Source organism: Geotrypetes seraphini, chromosome 10, assembly GCF_902459505.1.
Source record: "Geotrypetes seraphini chromosome 10, aGeoSer1.1, whole genome shotgun sequence".
In the NCBI taxonomy this organism is placed as follows: domain Eukaryota; kingdom Metazoa; phylum Chordata; class Amphibia; order Gymnophiona; family Dermophiidae; genus Geotrypetes; species Geotrypetes seraphini.
Genome location: NC_047093.1, coordinates 57,913,238 through 57,928,765, shown reverse-complemented (window position 1 = coordinate 57,928,765; position 15,528 = coordinate 57,913,238). Strand labels below are relative to the sequence as shown.

At 40.6% G+C, this 15,528-nt stretch overlaps 1 protein-coding gene across 3 annotated transcripts in view; it reads left to right on the top strand.

Annotated features, from left to right (window-relative positions):
- SARDH (sarcosine dehydrogenase) overlaps positions 1–13,271 on the top strand; it is a 117,964-nt gene extending 104,693 nt beyond the window's left edge. For all 3 annotated transcript variants that reach the window (XM_033962032.1, XM_033962031.1, XM_033962030.1), the window contains 4 exons: positions 1,913–2,075; positions 2,699–2,867; positions 9,622–9,757; positions 12,692–13,271. In XM_033962032.1, the coding sequence (XP_033817923.1) occupies positions 1,913–2,075; positions 2,699–2,867; positions 9,622–9,757; positions 12,692–12,817 (594 nt within the window). In that variant the 3' untranslated portion in view covers positions 12,818–13,271. The remainder of the gene's footprint in view (positions 1–1,912; positions 2,076–2,698; positions 2,868–9,621; positions 9,758–12,691) is intronic.
- The last annotated feature ends 2,257 nt before the right edge of the window (positions 13,272–15,528 follow it).

Genomic DNA, 15,528 nt, shown 5'->3' with positions numbered 1-15,528 from the left:
GGGTACATCCTGACCAGAAGATCTAAAAACTTGATCTGATGTTGATGAAATGAGCTTGTAAATTGGATTTGTCTGTTCACTGAGTTCAGATATTCAACAAATAGCAGGCATTGGGGGTATTTTTATAACTATGCACAGGTGTGGAAAATATGCACATTGGACCAAATTTTATATATGGCACCCCAAAAAATCTGCACCCATCAGCATGGTGCTTAGCGTGATTCTATAAAAGGCTCCCGCTATATATAGAATTGCGCTTAGCAGCCATATGTGACATAACATTTAGACACACCCATTTAGGCCAAGGAAAACTATGAGTAGGCCTAAATGCCTGTGCCTAAGTTGTTCAACTAAATAATTCCTAAGTTGCACATCCTTATTTCACAAGCTTAAATAGTTAATTCCCACACCGAAGTTCCTCAGTATACCATACTCCAACTATAAAATAGCAAACCTGTGTGGTGACCGTCCTCATCAGAACTTTTTTAAATTCGGTGTTATATCTATTGTTATGTGTCTCTTAGAAATTTCATTATTAAAGTGCCAGTGCATGATTTTCTATGGAGTAAGCTAAATGCTAATAGCTTGAACATTTCTGTTTATGTATCATCCCCGACCCTGAAAAAGAATGAAACGTGTCGGTGGGGAATGAGACAGTAATGGTTCAAAGCTAAGGGCTCCTTTTACAAAGGTGCGCTAGGGCCTTAACGTGCGCTATAGCACGCGTTAAATTCCCGAGCACGCTAGCTACTACCGCCTCCTAAAAACCCTAGCGCACCTTTGTAGAAGGAGCCCTAAGTCTCACTTTATTTATTAGTGTATTAACGTATAAATTTTTAAGTAAAAGCCCTGGCACTTTAATAATGAAAAATTCTTTAAAAACTTATTAAAAATACGGTATATAAAAAGCATAAAAGGCACATAACAATAGATATAACACCGAATTTAAAAAAGTTCCGATGAGGACGGTCACCATACATGTTTGCTGTTTTATAGTTGGAGTATGGTATACTGAGGAACTTTGGTGTGGGAATTAACTTTTTAAGCTTGTGAAATAAGGATGTGCAACGAAGGAATTATTTAATGGAAGATTTTATTTTTCATTTGTGCCTTTATATGTTCTTGATATGCCTAAGTTGTGCACAGATTGAGCATATTCAGTAACAGTGCACCTAACTTTTAGAAATGCCCATGATCTGCCAATACTCCTACCCTGGCTGTGCCCTCTTTTGATAGTCACACATAAGAACATAAGCAATGCCTCTGCTGGGTCAGACCTGAGGTCCATCATGCCCAGCAGTCCGCTCACGCGGCGGCCCAACAGGTCCAGGACCTGTGCAGTAATCCTCTATTTATACCCTTCTATCCCCTTTTCCAGCAGGAAACTGTCCAATCCTTTCTTAAACCCCAGTATCTTACTCTGCCCTATTACGTTCTCTGGAAGCGCATTCCAGGTGTCCACCACACGTTGGGTAAAGAAGAAGTGACATGCACCAGCGGCATAGGAAGGGTGAGCGGTGTCCGGTGCGGTGGTGCCCCTTCCAGCCCTCTTCCTCACCCCCCTGCCTCCTTCTCTTTTCCTGTACTCTCTAAGTACCTACAAATCCAAAATGTGGCCCTGCAAAGGGTTTGCATTTGAGACTGCTGCTCTAAGCTGAGTGGGAGTCCTCCACCTACAGTTGTGCCAGTAGGAGGTGCTGTTTCATTACTACATGTTTGATAATGAGGGACAGACAAGTTCTGCAAGACTCCAGGAAATGTGCTTGTCCCCAAATATTGTAAACACAATATTTAAATACCACCCTCCACTGGCAGCAGTGCAGTTGGAGGACTCCTGTTCTGCTTAGAAGGAACAGTGATTATGATTGCAATAAAGATCAAGCTCATGTTGGACCTGCCTTGTCATTCACAGGTGCGTGCCATTAGGCTCTCATTTGTAGGTGAGATGGGTTGGGAGCTGCACATACCCAGGGAGGCCTGTGTGCCCGTGTACCAGGCGGTGATGAAAGCAGGCACCAAGCACAACATCACCAATGCTGGGTACCGAGCTATTGATTCTCTCAGCATTGAAAAAGGTAAGTCTGTTTTTAAGGGACTTTCTCACTCGGAGCATATTTGGGCTGGATTAGCAGGGTATCAACGCCTATTCCTTACTTCTAAATTCTCCTGCTTTTAAAGTGGCTTTTGACAAGGCCGTTCCTTTAGGACTTTCATCTTTTCTGTTGGTTTATGGAGTAGAAGGTGGTTTCCACCAGGATTGATTCCTGAATGATCGGAGGGGGATGTATCCAGTAGACAACACCAAGAGCAACTGGTAACCAGTTTCCAGTGCTCCAGCAACATAAGTGGGATCTTTTTATAGTATATGAGATGTCCTTGAGCTCTGGTTGGGTAAAAAAATCAGGAAGGAAAGCTCAGCATATCTGTCTGCCCCAATTTATGTAAGGAAGCTTTACTCCATTTCCTTTTCTTTTAAACTTGGGGTACTTCTTTTGAAATTTAACATTTTTGTCCCATCTCTTAACATATGGGGGCTCAGGCTTGTTTGGTTTAAGATCATATTTATTTATTAGGTTTTATTTACTGTCCTTTTGAAGAAAAAAAAATCACCCAATTCCAGATTTCAAGTTCTGATAGACATATGTTTGATGAAACAATTGTTTGAGGAGTTGAAACATGTGGGTATCCCCCCCCCCAGGGTACAGACACTGGCATGCAGACCTTCGTCCTGATGATACTCCCCTAGAGGCAGGACTGGCCTTCACATGTAAACTTAAGACCGGCACCCCTTTTCTGGGGCGGGAAGCTATGGAGAAGCAGAAGGCAGAAGGGATCCATAAACGCCTGGTTGGATTCACAGTTGAGGAGTGAGTCTGTTATTGCCCTTGTATTCCAGTATACTGCTATAAATGTTCTCAGCTGTAACTCGTAAAGGGGAAGAAAGATGATAAGGAGTACAAAATTATCGTAATTCTTACAGTATAGCAGCATGAAGTTTAAACATTACTGCAGATAGAAATAGAGGCTGATTATGTGATAAACAGGGATCAGGAAATATAAGGTAACAGTTCAAAAGCAGAGAAGGAATTACCTCCAGTAACAAAAGGATATAAGAACATAAGCATGGCCTCTGCCGAGTCAGACCACAGGTCCATCATGCCCAGCAGTCCGCTCCTGCGGCGGCCCCCCAGGTCAATGACCTGTAAGTGATCTAATGTTCTAAAGCATTTTGTACTATATAGTAACCCTCTAATTGTACCCTTCAATCCCCTTTTCCTTCAGCCCTAACTGTTGCTAAAGGGCAAGAGAAATGGTTTTTGAGCAAATAAATAGGAATCAAAATATCTCTTCTATAACCAGTGTCCCGCAAACTTTTTTTTTTTTTTTGCTCCGGCACACTAACGGAGCAGATGTTTTACTGTGGCACACCCACAACCCCACCCCACTCCACCCCCAGCCTGCCCTACATGAACCTCATCTCATTATACCTGAGCTCGGAGCCGTGTCTGGAGGGCCTACGAACATGCACAGATATCGACGCAATGGTGTCGCATGCATGTACACGTCATCGCATCAACTGGTGCGCATTGCTCAGAGGCCCTCCAGACACGTCCCCAAGCTCAGAAAACAAGAAGAAGTTCATGTGGGGGAAGAGAGGAGAAGAGGCTTTGACGCTGGAAGTGACACTGATGTGTCCTTCAGTCCCTGGTGGCACACCCGGAATCACGCCAAGGCACACAGTTTGAGATTCACTGGTCTATAAAGTACTGCAATACACCGTGTATAACTATATAAATGCTTAGCAGCAGTAGGATGTATAGGAATGGGAGCAGAAAACCTGGACTGCAGAAAGTCCTTTGGAACAACTGTATTCTTTGTTCATGGGTTTGATATCACACAATGTACATATAATAATAGAGTTTACAGAAAGAAAAATAGGAAAGTGCCACTGTCTCCCCCCCCTCCCCCATCCCACCTGTACTGCAGGACTCATTTAAACCTCAGCAAGAACTTGCTGAAGAAATACATTTTTAAAGCAGACTTAAATCTTGATAGTGTAGACTCCAACTATATATGTTAAGAAATTGAATTCCATAGGAAAGGGACTAGGATACAAAACACAGAATCTCTAGTAGATTGGACCATTCCGGTCTTTATCTGCCGTCATCTACTATTTTACTATGTAGACTCCCATTGCACTTGAGAAGGCAGAGGAATTGTTAATAATCTGTTGTGGCATGTCCAAAGTTGATCATGATGAATCAAACTTAGGTGCATATGTAGTCCCACATTCAGTGCCTTTAATGTGCCAACCAAAAGCTTGAACAATACAATAATTTACCAGCAGCCAGTAATGTTGAAGAAAAGTGGAGTAACATGAAAGGCTAGGGATGATCGAACAGAAGAATTGCATCAGTTGGAAGTAATGTATGGTTGATTTACATACCTCATTTAGTAATGAGTTACAGTAATCAAGTCTACTGGTGATGAGAGCATAGATCAAAGTATGGATTGCTATTTGCCAAAGTGTAAAAAAGCAAGATTAAACTGCAGAAATGTGGTCCTCAAAGAAGGTCTCGGGCTCCAATGCACAAAGTTCCAGATACCACAGTAAAAATACCATGGTGGGAGCAATTTTTCTTTTACTAGTGATGCTCACAGAAGGGGGGACAGGGGAGCCATGGACTGCTGGGGAGCCCTGAGGGAAGAATGGATCATTTTTTTAATTGCAGCAGGGGCGGGTCTGAGCTGTCAAGTCTTACTTTCCTGTCAGTGCCTGAGCCAATCAGCATTCAGGCACTGACAGGAAAGTAAGGCTATGACAGCTCAGACCCTGCAGTTAAAGTTTGCAGGGGAAACAATGCATTTCCCTGATGTGCATTACATGGAGTGCTCATTAGAATATTAATCAGCTTGTATTGCATATGCATAGGGTTCTTGGTGGCTGCTACGATGATTGGTAGCAGCCACAGAGAAGCCTTTTCTGCATTAAGAGAAAAAGTTTCTTGCAATTAAGACTGGTTAAAACCAGTCTTGCTTGCAAGGAAACCTTTTGTGCATCAAGGCCTTAGAATCTAAAATGATGCCTAGGATTTTGAATTGACTTCACTACAGTATTGCCTCTCCAATATAGAGAGGCAAAAACATGGAGGTAGGAAAGGAATCAGTCAGCCACAAAGTTCAACACTTGGAGGGGTTCAGAACAGACTGAGGAATTATTAAGTGAGGCAAAATCAGAGGATAGATTGTCAGTGTAGTACAAGATTTGTATGTGATCTGCAAAGAAATATGAACTTAATCCTAGGGATTGAATAAGAAATGCCAGGGGAATCAGGAAAATATTAAAAAGAATAGGGGTCAATCCAGAACCCATAGTCAGAGGGAAAGGGGCAGAGAGAATTGTTAATGGTAACCTGAAAAGGATGACCAGAAAGAAATGAAGCTAAACAATCTAACACAGTATTGACAATCCCAAGAGGTGCCAGTGCAGCTAGAAGGGGATGATGATTGGCAAGGTCGAACACTCCTGACAGATCAAGCAAAAGCAGCAGCATATCTATTCCTGCATCCAGATGCTGCCTAGTTTCATTTAAAAGAGATAGCAGACAAGTTTCAGTACAATGATGCAGGCAGAAACTGAATTGTTGAGGGTGGGAAGCATACAGTTTTAACAGAAAAGTTTACAATTGAAGCAGAACCACTTTCTTTAAGATCTTGGAAATGAATGAGAGATTTGAAATAGGACAATAACTCATAAACTCTTTAGGGTGAAGGCTGGATGGAAATTGACCGGAATGAAGACTGCAGTTAATGGTATATAGTATTGAGTCTTTTAATACCCAATAAAGGATCTTTAAGAAGCCCCACTTTCATGGGGTATAAAGATGACATAGAGGAGTGTAAGGAAAGTGGGACTTTTATCTAAATAAAGAGTAGGTATAAAATTAAACAAAGTCTGTGTATGAGTCTCAAGAGATGCATCTCCTGAATTACCCATTTCTTGGAATGATTGGCTGGGTTCTAGAGATGAAGATAATGTTTTTGCAGGCAAGTTGTTGGGTGACCAGGGTCTGCATCTTAGACACAAAGAAAATGGATGTGGCATCAGGATCCAGACTCTGTTCACGAGGAGGGTTCTGACAAGTAGCAATTAGGGAGAAATAATATTGTTTCTTTGCTTCTTTAATTGCCCCATGATATACAGTGTAACATTCTGTACAAATCAATAAATCAGTCAAAGATTTAGTCCTCTGTCATACATGTTCAGCCTTATGAGCCTGTCTCCTAAAAAAACCCGAGGCCAAGATGAAACCAAGAATGGCACCAATAGGAAAAGTAAGCTTTTGGTTGTATGGGATCAACCTTATCAAATACACTTGAGATAGAGATGTAGATCAGGCAATAGCATGATCATCTAGTGATTAAAAAAAATCAGGTCTGGAATGGAGTCCATCCAGTACATTGATTGGAAATTAAGTATACGGGAGACGTGGAAGTGCAGATTGGCAGAGAGTGGCAAACTTTCTCATATCAGATGCTTTAAAATCTCTATACCATTCGGAAAACTTAGGTTTAGCCCAGAGATAGGCAATTCCGGTCCTCGAGGCCAGACCAGGTTTTCAGGATATCCACAAGGAATATGTATGAGATGGATTTGCATGCACTGCCTTCTTGAGATGCAAATCTATCTCTTTATGAATATCCTGAAAACATGACCTGGCTTCGGCTCTCGAGGACCGGAATTGCCTACCCCTGGTTTAGCCTAATGTACTGACAGAGAGTAGTAATACAGTAATCCAACAATGCAATAATCCAACAAAAGTAAGATAACAAACAGTGTTTGAAGTAATAATTATATGTGTGAATATAAAGAGGTATTGAATCACCTCCCCTCCCCCCTATTTAGCTTGTAGCAAGTTTCCAAGTTTTTATTCGTATTTAATGAATCGCTTATTTAATTTACTAAGCGATGTACAATATAATAAAAGAAATATACAAATAAATATCTGGTGCTGGCGTACAAAGTGACATTGACAGTATAGGGTAAAACTAACATGAGTCGTGAGGGAAAAAGGGGAAAAGTTACAATTCAGTGAGCAGTTTTAAAGCTGTTGAATACCTAAAAGATACAAAGAAAATAAAATAATAATGGATACTTGGAAAACATTGAGATTTATTGATAAATTAACACCCATCCCAATATACAAATCAACTAATCAATCCATATGGATAAACTCCAAGATCAAAATTGGCGGAACTCAAATCCTTTGGAAGAACTGGATTATTGCAGGCATTAGATCTCTAGACGATGTTATTTCAGAAGGTAAACTGCTGGATTTTTCACAATTGCAACATAGATTTGGTCTTAATAAAACACAAAGTTTTAAATGGTTGCAATTGAAGCAGGCCATTCAGGTTGGGTTCCCTGAATGGAAATCATTAAACAATCAATATAGTTTAAAGTTCTTATGCTTTAAAGCAGACTTCCTAGGACATCAAGCCGCATTGTGGTATAAATTAATATCTGGATATCTAAATAAAAAACCAAAAAATGGTCTAAGAGACATTTGGAGCATTGAGATTGGACATCAAATTAATGCATCTCAATGGCCACTAATTTGGTCTTGGAGAATGGGATGTACAGTGTCAGCGTCTATGAGACAAACATGGTTCTTTTTATTACATAGAGCTTTTTGGACCCCTACTCGTTTGCAAAAATTAGACAGTTCTAAGTCTAATAGATGCTGGCACTGTAATCTAGAACCAGGGACATTAGATCATTTATTATATCATTGTCCTTATATTAAAATTTTTTGGAATTCAATTTGGCCACAAATTAATAAATTAATGGAAAATCATATTGCAATATCATATGATACAATTTTATTTGGAACAATGATGAGAAAAAAAAGTCAAATTTCACCAGAAAATAATAAGCTTCTATTAATTATGACAGGGGTTGCCATTCAACATATAACTAATAATTGGAAAAATTACAACAACCTAAATTACACATTTTGGTGGAATACAATATGCCATATTTTTAAAATGGAAAGAACAATAGCAATACAAAAGGGGACATATAATAAATTTATAAAAATATGGGGGCCATTGACAAAATACTGTAATGAATAAATAATATGATGTTTTCTTCTTCTTTTCTTCTTTTAAAGATTTTTTTTTTTTATGACACACATAAAGGGGGGGTAAGAAAAATCAATTTATACAAAGTATGTTATAATATATATTATACAAAATGTAACGTATGAATAAAAGGTAATAAAAGGGTAAGGGGAGGGAAATGGGACAAAAATTGTTTTGATTATATTGTATTAGATAGAAAAAAGTTATTGAATATATATCAATTGTATTCTAATATGTTGTATATTTTTTATAAAAATTTGAAAATTAAAATATTATATTAAAGTAATGAAAGGGAGGGGGGAGGGTGAGGGGGAAAATCAAATTCAGAAATATAATGTATTAGATATAAAAGTGATAATATGCATTTATCAATTGTAATTTATTATTATGTACACTTTATGAAAAATAAGAAAATAAAAAATAATGGAAAAAAAAAAAAATAAAGCTGTTGAATACTACAGACTGAAAGTAGCTCGGATATTCAGTGCCATAACCCATAAGTTATGCAGGTGCCAGCACACACATAGCTATCCAAACAAATATAGAACTGCCTTAAGTGTGGTGCTGTCTGCCCGTTTAGCTTTCAAGCATCTGCATTGAATAAGACCATTGCCCGCATAGCTGCCAGCTTCTCCCTAACTGTTCCCCAGCACTAACTGGACAACCTCATGGTGGTTGGGGCACTGCCCTCATTATCTAGGGATGGCCCACTGAGCAAGGTTGAATTAATTAAATTATTGATTTATTGATTAGGATTTATTTACCTCCTTTTGTGAAGGAATTCACTCAAGGCATTGTACAGCAAGAATAAGTCAGACGTAAGCCACTTAATTGTAGGCGGGGTATAAATAAATTACAGCAGTAAAAGTATTTAAATTACAATAAAAAAGGTATGGCATAGTGTCGACACAATACGTGATAAAACATTTTAATAGACAGCCTAGGGTGTAAGCAAAGAAAGAGCGTATACAGTAGATATACAAGCTAGACTAGCAGAAGTTAAAACATAACAGACTAATTTGAAGAAAACTGGGCATGAAATCAAAACGGTGCTTGGAAATTATTTCAGCTAGTGTAGGAGTGAATAAACATGTCCTCCTATAGTATGTACAGCGGTTTTCACTCCTTGTGTGTATAACTAGCAAGTTAGTTACGTTTTCCATTAAAGGCCTGGTTGAACAGTCAAGCTTTCACCTGCTTCTTGAAGTAGAGAAAGTTTTATTTTAAGCAAAATCCTTTAGGGAGAGCATTCCAGAGTGTGGAGGCTCGTGGCGGGTATCATATTATGTGATGTCCTTTAGAGAGGGCGTGATATAAGAATAAGTGGGTATGAACCTCTCCTGCCCACTTAAACCTCTTTCAATCTCTATCCCACAGTTGTGCTAGTGTATTGTATTCTGGAAGAGTGAGGTTCTCTTCCTGAACCTTTCTTATTGCTGTTCTTTAAAATTCCAACTTCTGCTTTCTGTCTTGAAGGAAGGTGCCGATGTTTGGACTGGAGGCCATTTGGTGGAATGGTCAGGCAATTGGTCACATCCGCCGGGCAGACTATGGATTTGCCATTGATAAAACCATTGCATACGGGTACCTGAGGAATCCCAGCAGAGGCCCTGTGAGTATCTACAGATTTACCACTGCTCTCCAAGAGATCTAAGCCACTTTGCAGGATAGCTAGATTTCTGGAAAGTCCCCTCAAGTTTTATTTCCTTCTTCCTGTCCTCCTTCCTGTTTAGAAAGATGTAAACCAGGGGTGCCCACACTTTTTTGACTCACGAGCTACTTTTAAAATGACCAAGTCAAAATGATCTACCAACAATAAAATAAAAAAAAAAACACAACGCACACTGTACGCATAGAAAATGTTAATTATCATTCCTATTCCGGGGTTTTTTCAAAGAGGTCTAAGCAGATGACTCTATGCACTGTCACCTCAGTAGCAACCATACAAAAATAGACAAATACCCACCCCCCTCCCTTTTTACTAAACCACAATAGCAGTTTTTAGCGCAGGGGGCTGCGCTGAATGCCCAGCGTTGCTCTCGATGCTCATAGGCTCCCTGCGCTAAAAAACACTATTGCGGTTTAGGAAAAGGGGTCCATATTGTAAAATATAGACAGCAGATATAAATTCAGACACATTTTGATCACTAAATTTAAAATAAAATCATTTTTCCTACCTTGTCTGGTGATTTCATGAGTCTCTGGTTGCACTTTCTTCTTTTGACTGTGCATCCAATCTTTCTTCCCTTCTTTCAGCCTGTTTGCTTCCTCTCTTCCACACCTCATTCCCTCCCCCAACTTTTTCTTCCTCTCTCCCTGACCTTTCTTTCTTTCTCTGTTCATGCCCCCTTTCTTTTTTTCTGTTTCTCTTCTTTCCTTCTGTCTCCCTGCCTGCCCCCTTTCTTTCTTTCTCCCTGCCCTTCCCCAAGCCACTGCCACTGACGCTGACGCTGCCATCGGGGAACAGGACCCAAACCGCCACCAATGGATAAAAGGCCCCCAAAGACGACGCCGACGACGCCCCAAGCTCTCCCTGCTTCGGGCCGACCAGCATTCTTCTCCCCAACGTCAATTCTGCCATCAGAGAGGAAGTTCCACCCAGCCAGGCAGCGATTGGCTGGCCCAAACTTCCTCTCTGACGGCAGAATTGACGTTGGGGAGAGGAAGACTGATCAGCCCAACAGATCGCCAAGGCAAAGTGAGTCCTGGGTGATCGACTCACTTTGCCTTGGCGAGCTACCGGTCGATCGCAATCAACCTATTGGGCACCCCTGATGTAAACCATAAATGACAACTTTCAGCACAGCACACCTAGAGGCAACAGAATGTACTGCTGAAGGATTCTGTGACGTCTGATTTAATAGTGCCAAGACAACACAAGGATTATGTTTCCTGTCCAGGAATACCCATACTGCTAGTGGGATGAGAGAGGATGCATAACATCTTACAGACCACTCTGTCGATCCTTGAGCTTTGCATGAGGAGTTCCTTGGTATCAGTATTGTGCAGGAGAGAATAGTTTTTGGCCAGAGATATTTCATCCTTTACTATACTATAGGACTTTGCCTGGAGCATGAGATAGTTTATTCCCTGTAGTAACTAAAGGAGGTAAAAAATATTATGTAATTTAGCTTTAGCTCATGCTTTTTCATTGGTGAATCAAGGAAGATTCCATTCAGGTACAGCAGCTATTTCTCTATTCCCAGTTTTGTAGGTTCTGTAATACATATGATTTCAGTTTTATGAGAATTAAATTTTAATAAATTTATTCACGATCCTCCATGTTTCAGTTGTCTGAGTCCAGTGAATAAACTTAGCCAGATTTTCTTAGCAAGCATCCCCGATGCAAAATGGATATCATTTGTATACATCTAACAAGATAGACCTGCCTTCTAATGCAATGCATTTCAGTTGATAACAGAAATCATAATGCAAAAATACCATCTGACCTAAGCTGTTGGCTGATTGAAAAGCGTTCGCTTATTGTGCTAGGTTATAAGTGAAACTGATGCGAGCAGAGGCCATAGATGGATTTAGATTTTAGGTGGCAATGGGCATTATGGGATCGGGGGGACGATAATAAGAGTTTCCTATCCTCCCCCCCTCTTACTGTAAGTCACTGGTCTGTTTGTCTGCCAGTGGCAACACCAGGCCCTACAGCAGCAAGCTGGAAGAAAAGATTTATCATTAGCCTTTTGTCAGGTATGCTGGGGCTCAAAACCAAGCAGGCGGCCATAGCCTGGAGACTGCTAACTTGTTAGTGGGCCACAATTTCTGCAGAGCCTTGATCTATCCCCTAGGTCCTATGAATGGAGACAGTAGAAAGAGGTGTCTGTCCCTAGAGGAAGCCCATTGGACCGGCAAAGGATGTGTCCACCATCTATTTTTTTTTTTTTAAGTCAGCTCTAGCATACTTTTGCTGGTCTAGCAAGCCATCTGATGGGCCTGCCCTTTGGTATTTATCTAGCTTTTTCTTTTCATTGGTGTTTTCTACTTCTTTTTTTTTTTTTTTACTTTTTGTTCAATCAGCCTTCTGTTCCTATTTCATGCTGTTTTGTCTGTTTATCTTTTCCTGAGCCTAGCCTCGCCACCACACTCTGGCCCAAGCCCTGATATCTGGTCCCTCCCATCTGGTCCATGGGTCCTTGTTTCTATGGAAATCTGTGCAAGAGGTAGATTACTAGCGATTCTTAGGCTTTTAAGAATCTTAATTCCATTTCCTCCTGCCATAGATAGCGCTACATTGGTAGTCTGATTTAGGGACAGTGCATGAAAAGTCTCAGCAAGATTGAATACCTAATTTTCTCCTTAACTGGACATGAGGAGGCCCTTACTAAACACTAAGAATTAATTGATTTTTAAGTTTAATGTATACACTGTACTTGTATACTTCCCTCTTAAACAGTTTAATCCAAAGTGGTTTACTGCAAAATAATACAATAATAAAAATAAAGTCAAACTAATAATGCACTAAAATGATGAGGTACAATAATATATAGGTAAGGCTTTGTGTGCATAGCTATGATACCACTTCATGTCTTTATAGGTTTCCTTGGACTTTGTCAGAAATGGAGAGTTTGCTCTGGAAAGGATGGGAGTATTATATCCTGCAACAGCTCACTTGAAGTCACCATTTGATGCTGATAACAAAAGAGTGAAAGGAATCTATTGAAGAAATCAGGAAGGCAGGACCGGCATCCGTTTCCATAAAAATGCGAGGGGCAGACAATAACCAGATTCTGAAACACTTTATTTGTGAAACAGGTTTTCAGCTTACAACCAGATGGAGATTATCTCCATTTTCTCTGGAAAAAGAAATGCAGGATCTACCATTGAAAGGCAGGACAAAGACAAGATAAGAATGCCCTGCTTTGAGACCCAGACTCCTACAGTATAGGTAAGGGGACTTCTGGAATACAGCAGCATTGAGAGGAAAACACAGCAATCTAGCACAGATTAGATACCCTACACTCTAGGGCTGATTATGAGCTTTCAATCAGAACTTCACATAAAATAGAATTTTTAGGCAGCTCAGAATTCAGCCCCGATTAGAGATATTGTTTCATTAATAAAAAATTTAAATGAATTCTCTTTTAAAAAGAAATAAAACTCTTCTTTTCAAATCAGTTACAGTAAGCCCTCTTAATTTTTGGAATCCTTTACAAATGCAAGCCAGTGCATTGCAGTGTGATGCTGATACCTTGGAAAATGCAAAAACAGTGTTTCACAATCTAGCTTGAGGAGTGATGTTATGGGGACCCCTATAATCTGAGGTGGAACAACTGTTGTGTGCAAAATTACAAAATAAGATCAGAAAAAAGGAATTGCTTCCTACACCAGCTTGGCAATCCTAATTCTAGAGACCTTATTGATAACCAGTGTTAGATTAAAGAAACAGAATTTTTTGTTTGTTTGGTTTTCCTTTGACTTAGATTTACCAGCTTGCAAATTCACACCATCAGAGGCTCATCTCTTTATTCCCGATTTGTCAGAAGGAAGATGAGCAGTCAATATAAAGTTCTTGCCCTTGCTAGTTCATCCTTGTACCTTTTCTTCAACTACCAGTAACTGCACTCCCAGGTACACATTGCATATTTTGCCTTAATTAAACCAAAACATTGGCCATTGTTTTTAACAGCTACTTAAAGACGGGGGCAGGAAGGAAAGGGCCAAGTCCTGGTGTGAGTGTTCAGGCTGGGTCAGGCACAGATTGGGAAGCACCTTAAAAGTCAGAAGAATTGGGTAGACAGAAACCCAAACCTGGAACTTTAAGGTAGCAAGATTTAGGGCAGAACTGGAGTTGGACCAGCCACATATGCTCATAGAATGGCAGAGGCAGGCAGGGATGGATATTATCCTCAAAGACCAAACCACGGGTGTAGGTACTCGGGCTGAGCCTGACACAGGCTGGGAAGCACCTAAAAGCCCAAGGAATTGCAGATGGTTAGACAAAGACTAGACCTGGAATTTGCAGGTAACAAGAACTAGAATTGTACCAGGGCTGAAGTCCTGGAACTAGAGTCAGCAGGTAGGTTACAGGGCTGGAACAAGAAGTGGCAGAATACCATAACTGAGACATGGAATGGGGGTTAGAAAGCAGACAATGGCTAAGTCTGGAGCAGAGCAAATAGCTCTTTGCATCTGAAATCTCCTTTTTTACTGAGCCCAATCCAATTCTGAACATAAGAATTGCCATCTCTGGATCAGACCTTCGGTCCATCAAGTCCGGCGATTCGCACACGCGGTGGCCCAGCCAGGTGTACATCTGGCGTATTTTTAGTCACCCATATCCATCCATGCCTCTCATAAGGAGATGTGCATCTAGTTTTGCTTTTAAATTCTAGAACGGTCGATTCCGCAATAACCTCCTCAGGGAGGGCATTCCAGGTGTCCACCACTCGCTGCGTGAAGCAGAACTTCCTGATATTTGTGCTGGACTTGTCCCGCCCTCAGCTTCAGTCCATGTCCTCTTGTCCGTGTCACATTGTACATTGTAAATAACTTTTTCTCCTGCTCTATTTTGTCGATTCCTTTCGGTATTTTGAAAGTCTCGATCATATCCCCTCGCAGTCTCCTCTTCTCAAGGGAGAACAATCCCAGTCTCTTTAAGTCATTTCTCGTATTCCAAGTTCTCCATACCTTCTATTAGCTTCGTTGCTCGTCTCTGCACCCTCTCCAGCAGCTTTATATCCTTCTTTAGGTTGGGAGACCAATGTTGGACATAGTATTCCAAGTCTGGTCTGACCATTGCTCTATATAGCGGCATTATAACTTTCTCCGATCTACTCGTGATTCCTTTCTTTATCATGCCTAACATTCTATTTGCTTTCTTTGCCGCTGCCGCGCATTGTGCCGACGATTTCAAAGTCCTATCTATCAGTACACCTAGGTCCTCTTCTTGTTCGCTCTTACCCAGAGTTGCACCTGACATTCTGTACTCGTGTTCCTTGTTCTTTCTGCCTAAATGCATTACCTTGCACTTTTCCACATTAAACTTCATCTGCCATTTCTCCACCCATTTCTCTAACTGACACAAGTCACTCTGGAGTTCCTCACTATCCTTCTGCGATTTGATTTCCTGGCATAGTTTTGTGTCGTCTGCAAACTTGATGATCTCACTGGATGTTCCTTCTTCTAGGTCATTGATGAAAATATTAAATAAGATGGGCCCAAGTACCGAGCCCTGGGGTACACTGCTAGCCACTTTCTCCCAGTCTGAGAACTTCCCATTTATGCCCACTCTCTGCTTTCTGTTCTCCAGCCATTTGCCTATCCATCTTAGCATATCTCCCTCTATTCCATGACTTTGTAGTTTCCTGAGAAGTCTCTTATGTGGAACCTTGTCGAACGCTTTCTGGAAGTCCAAGTATATTATGTCCACCG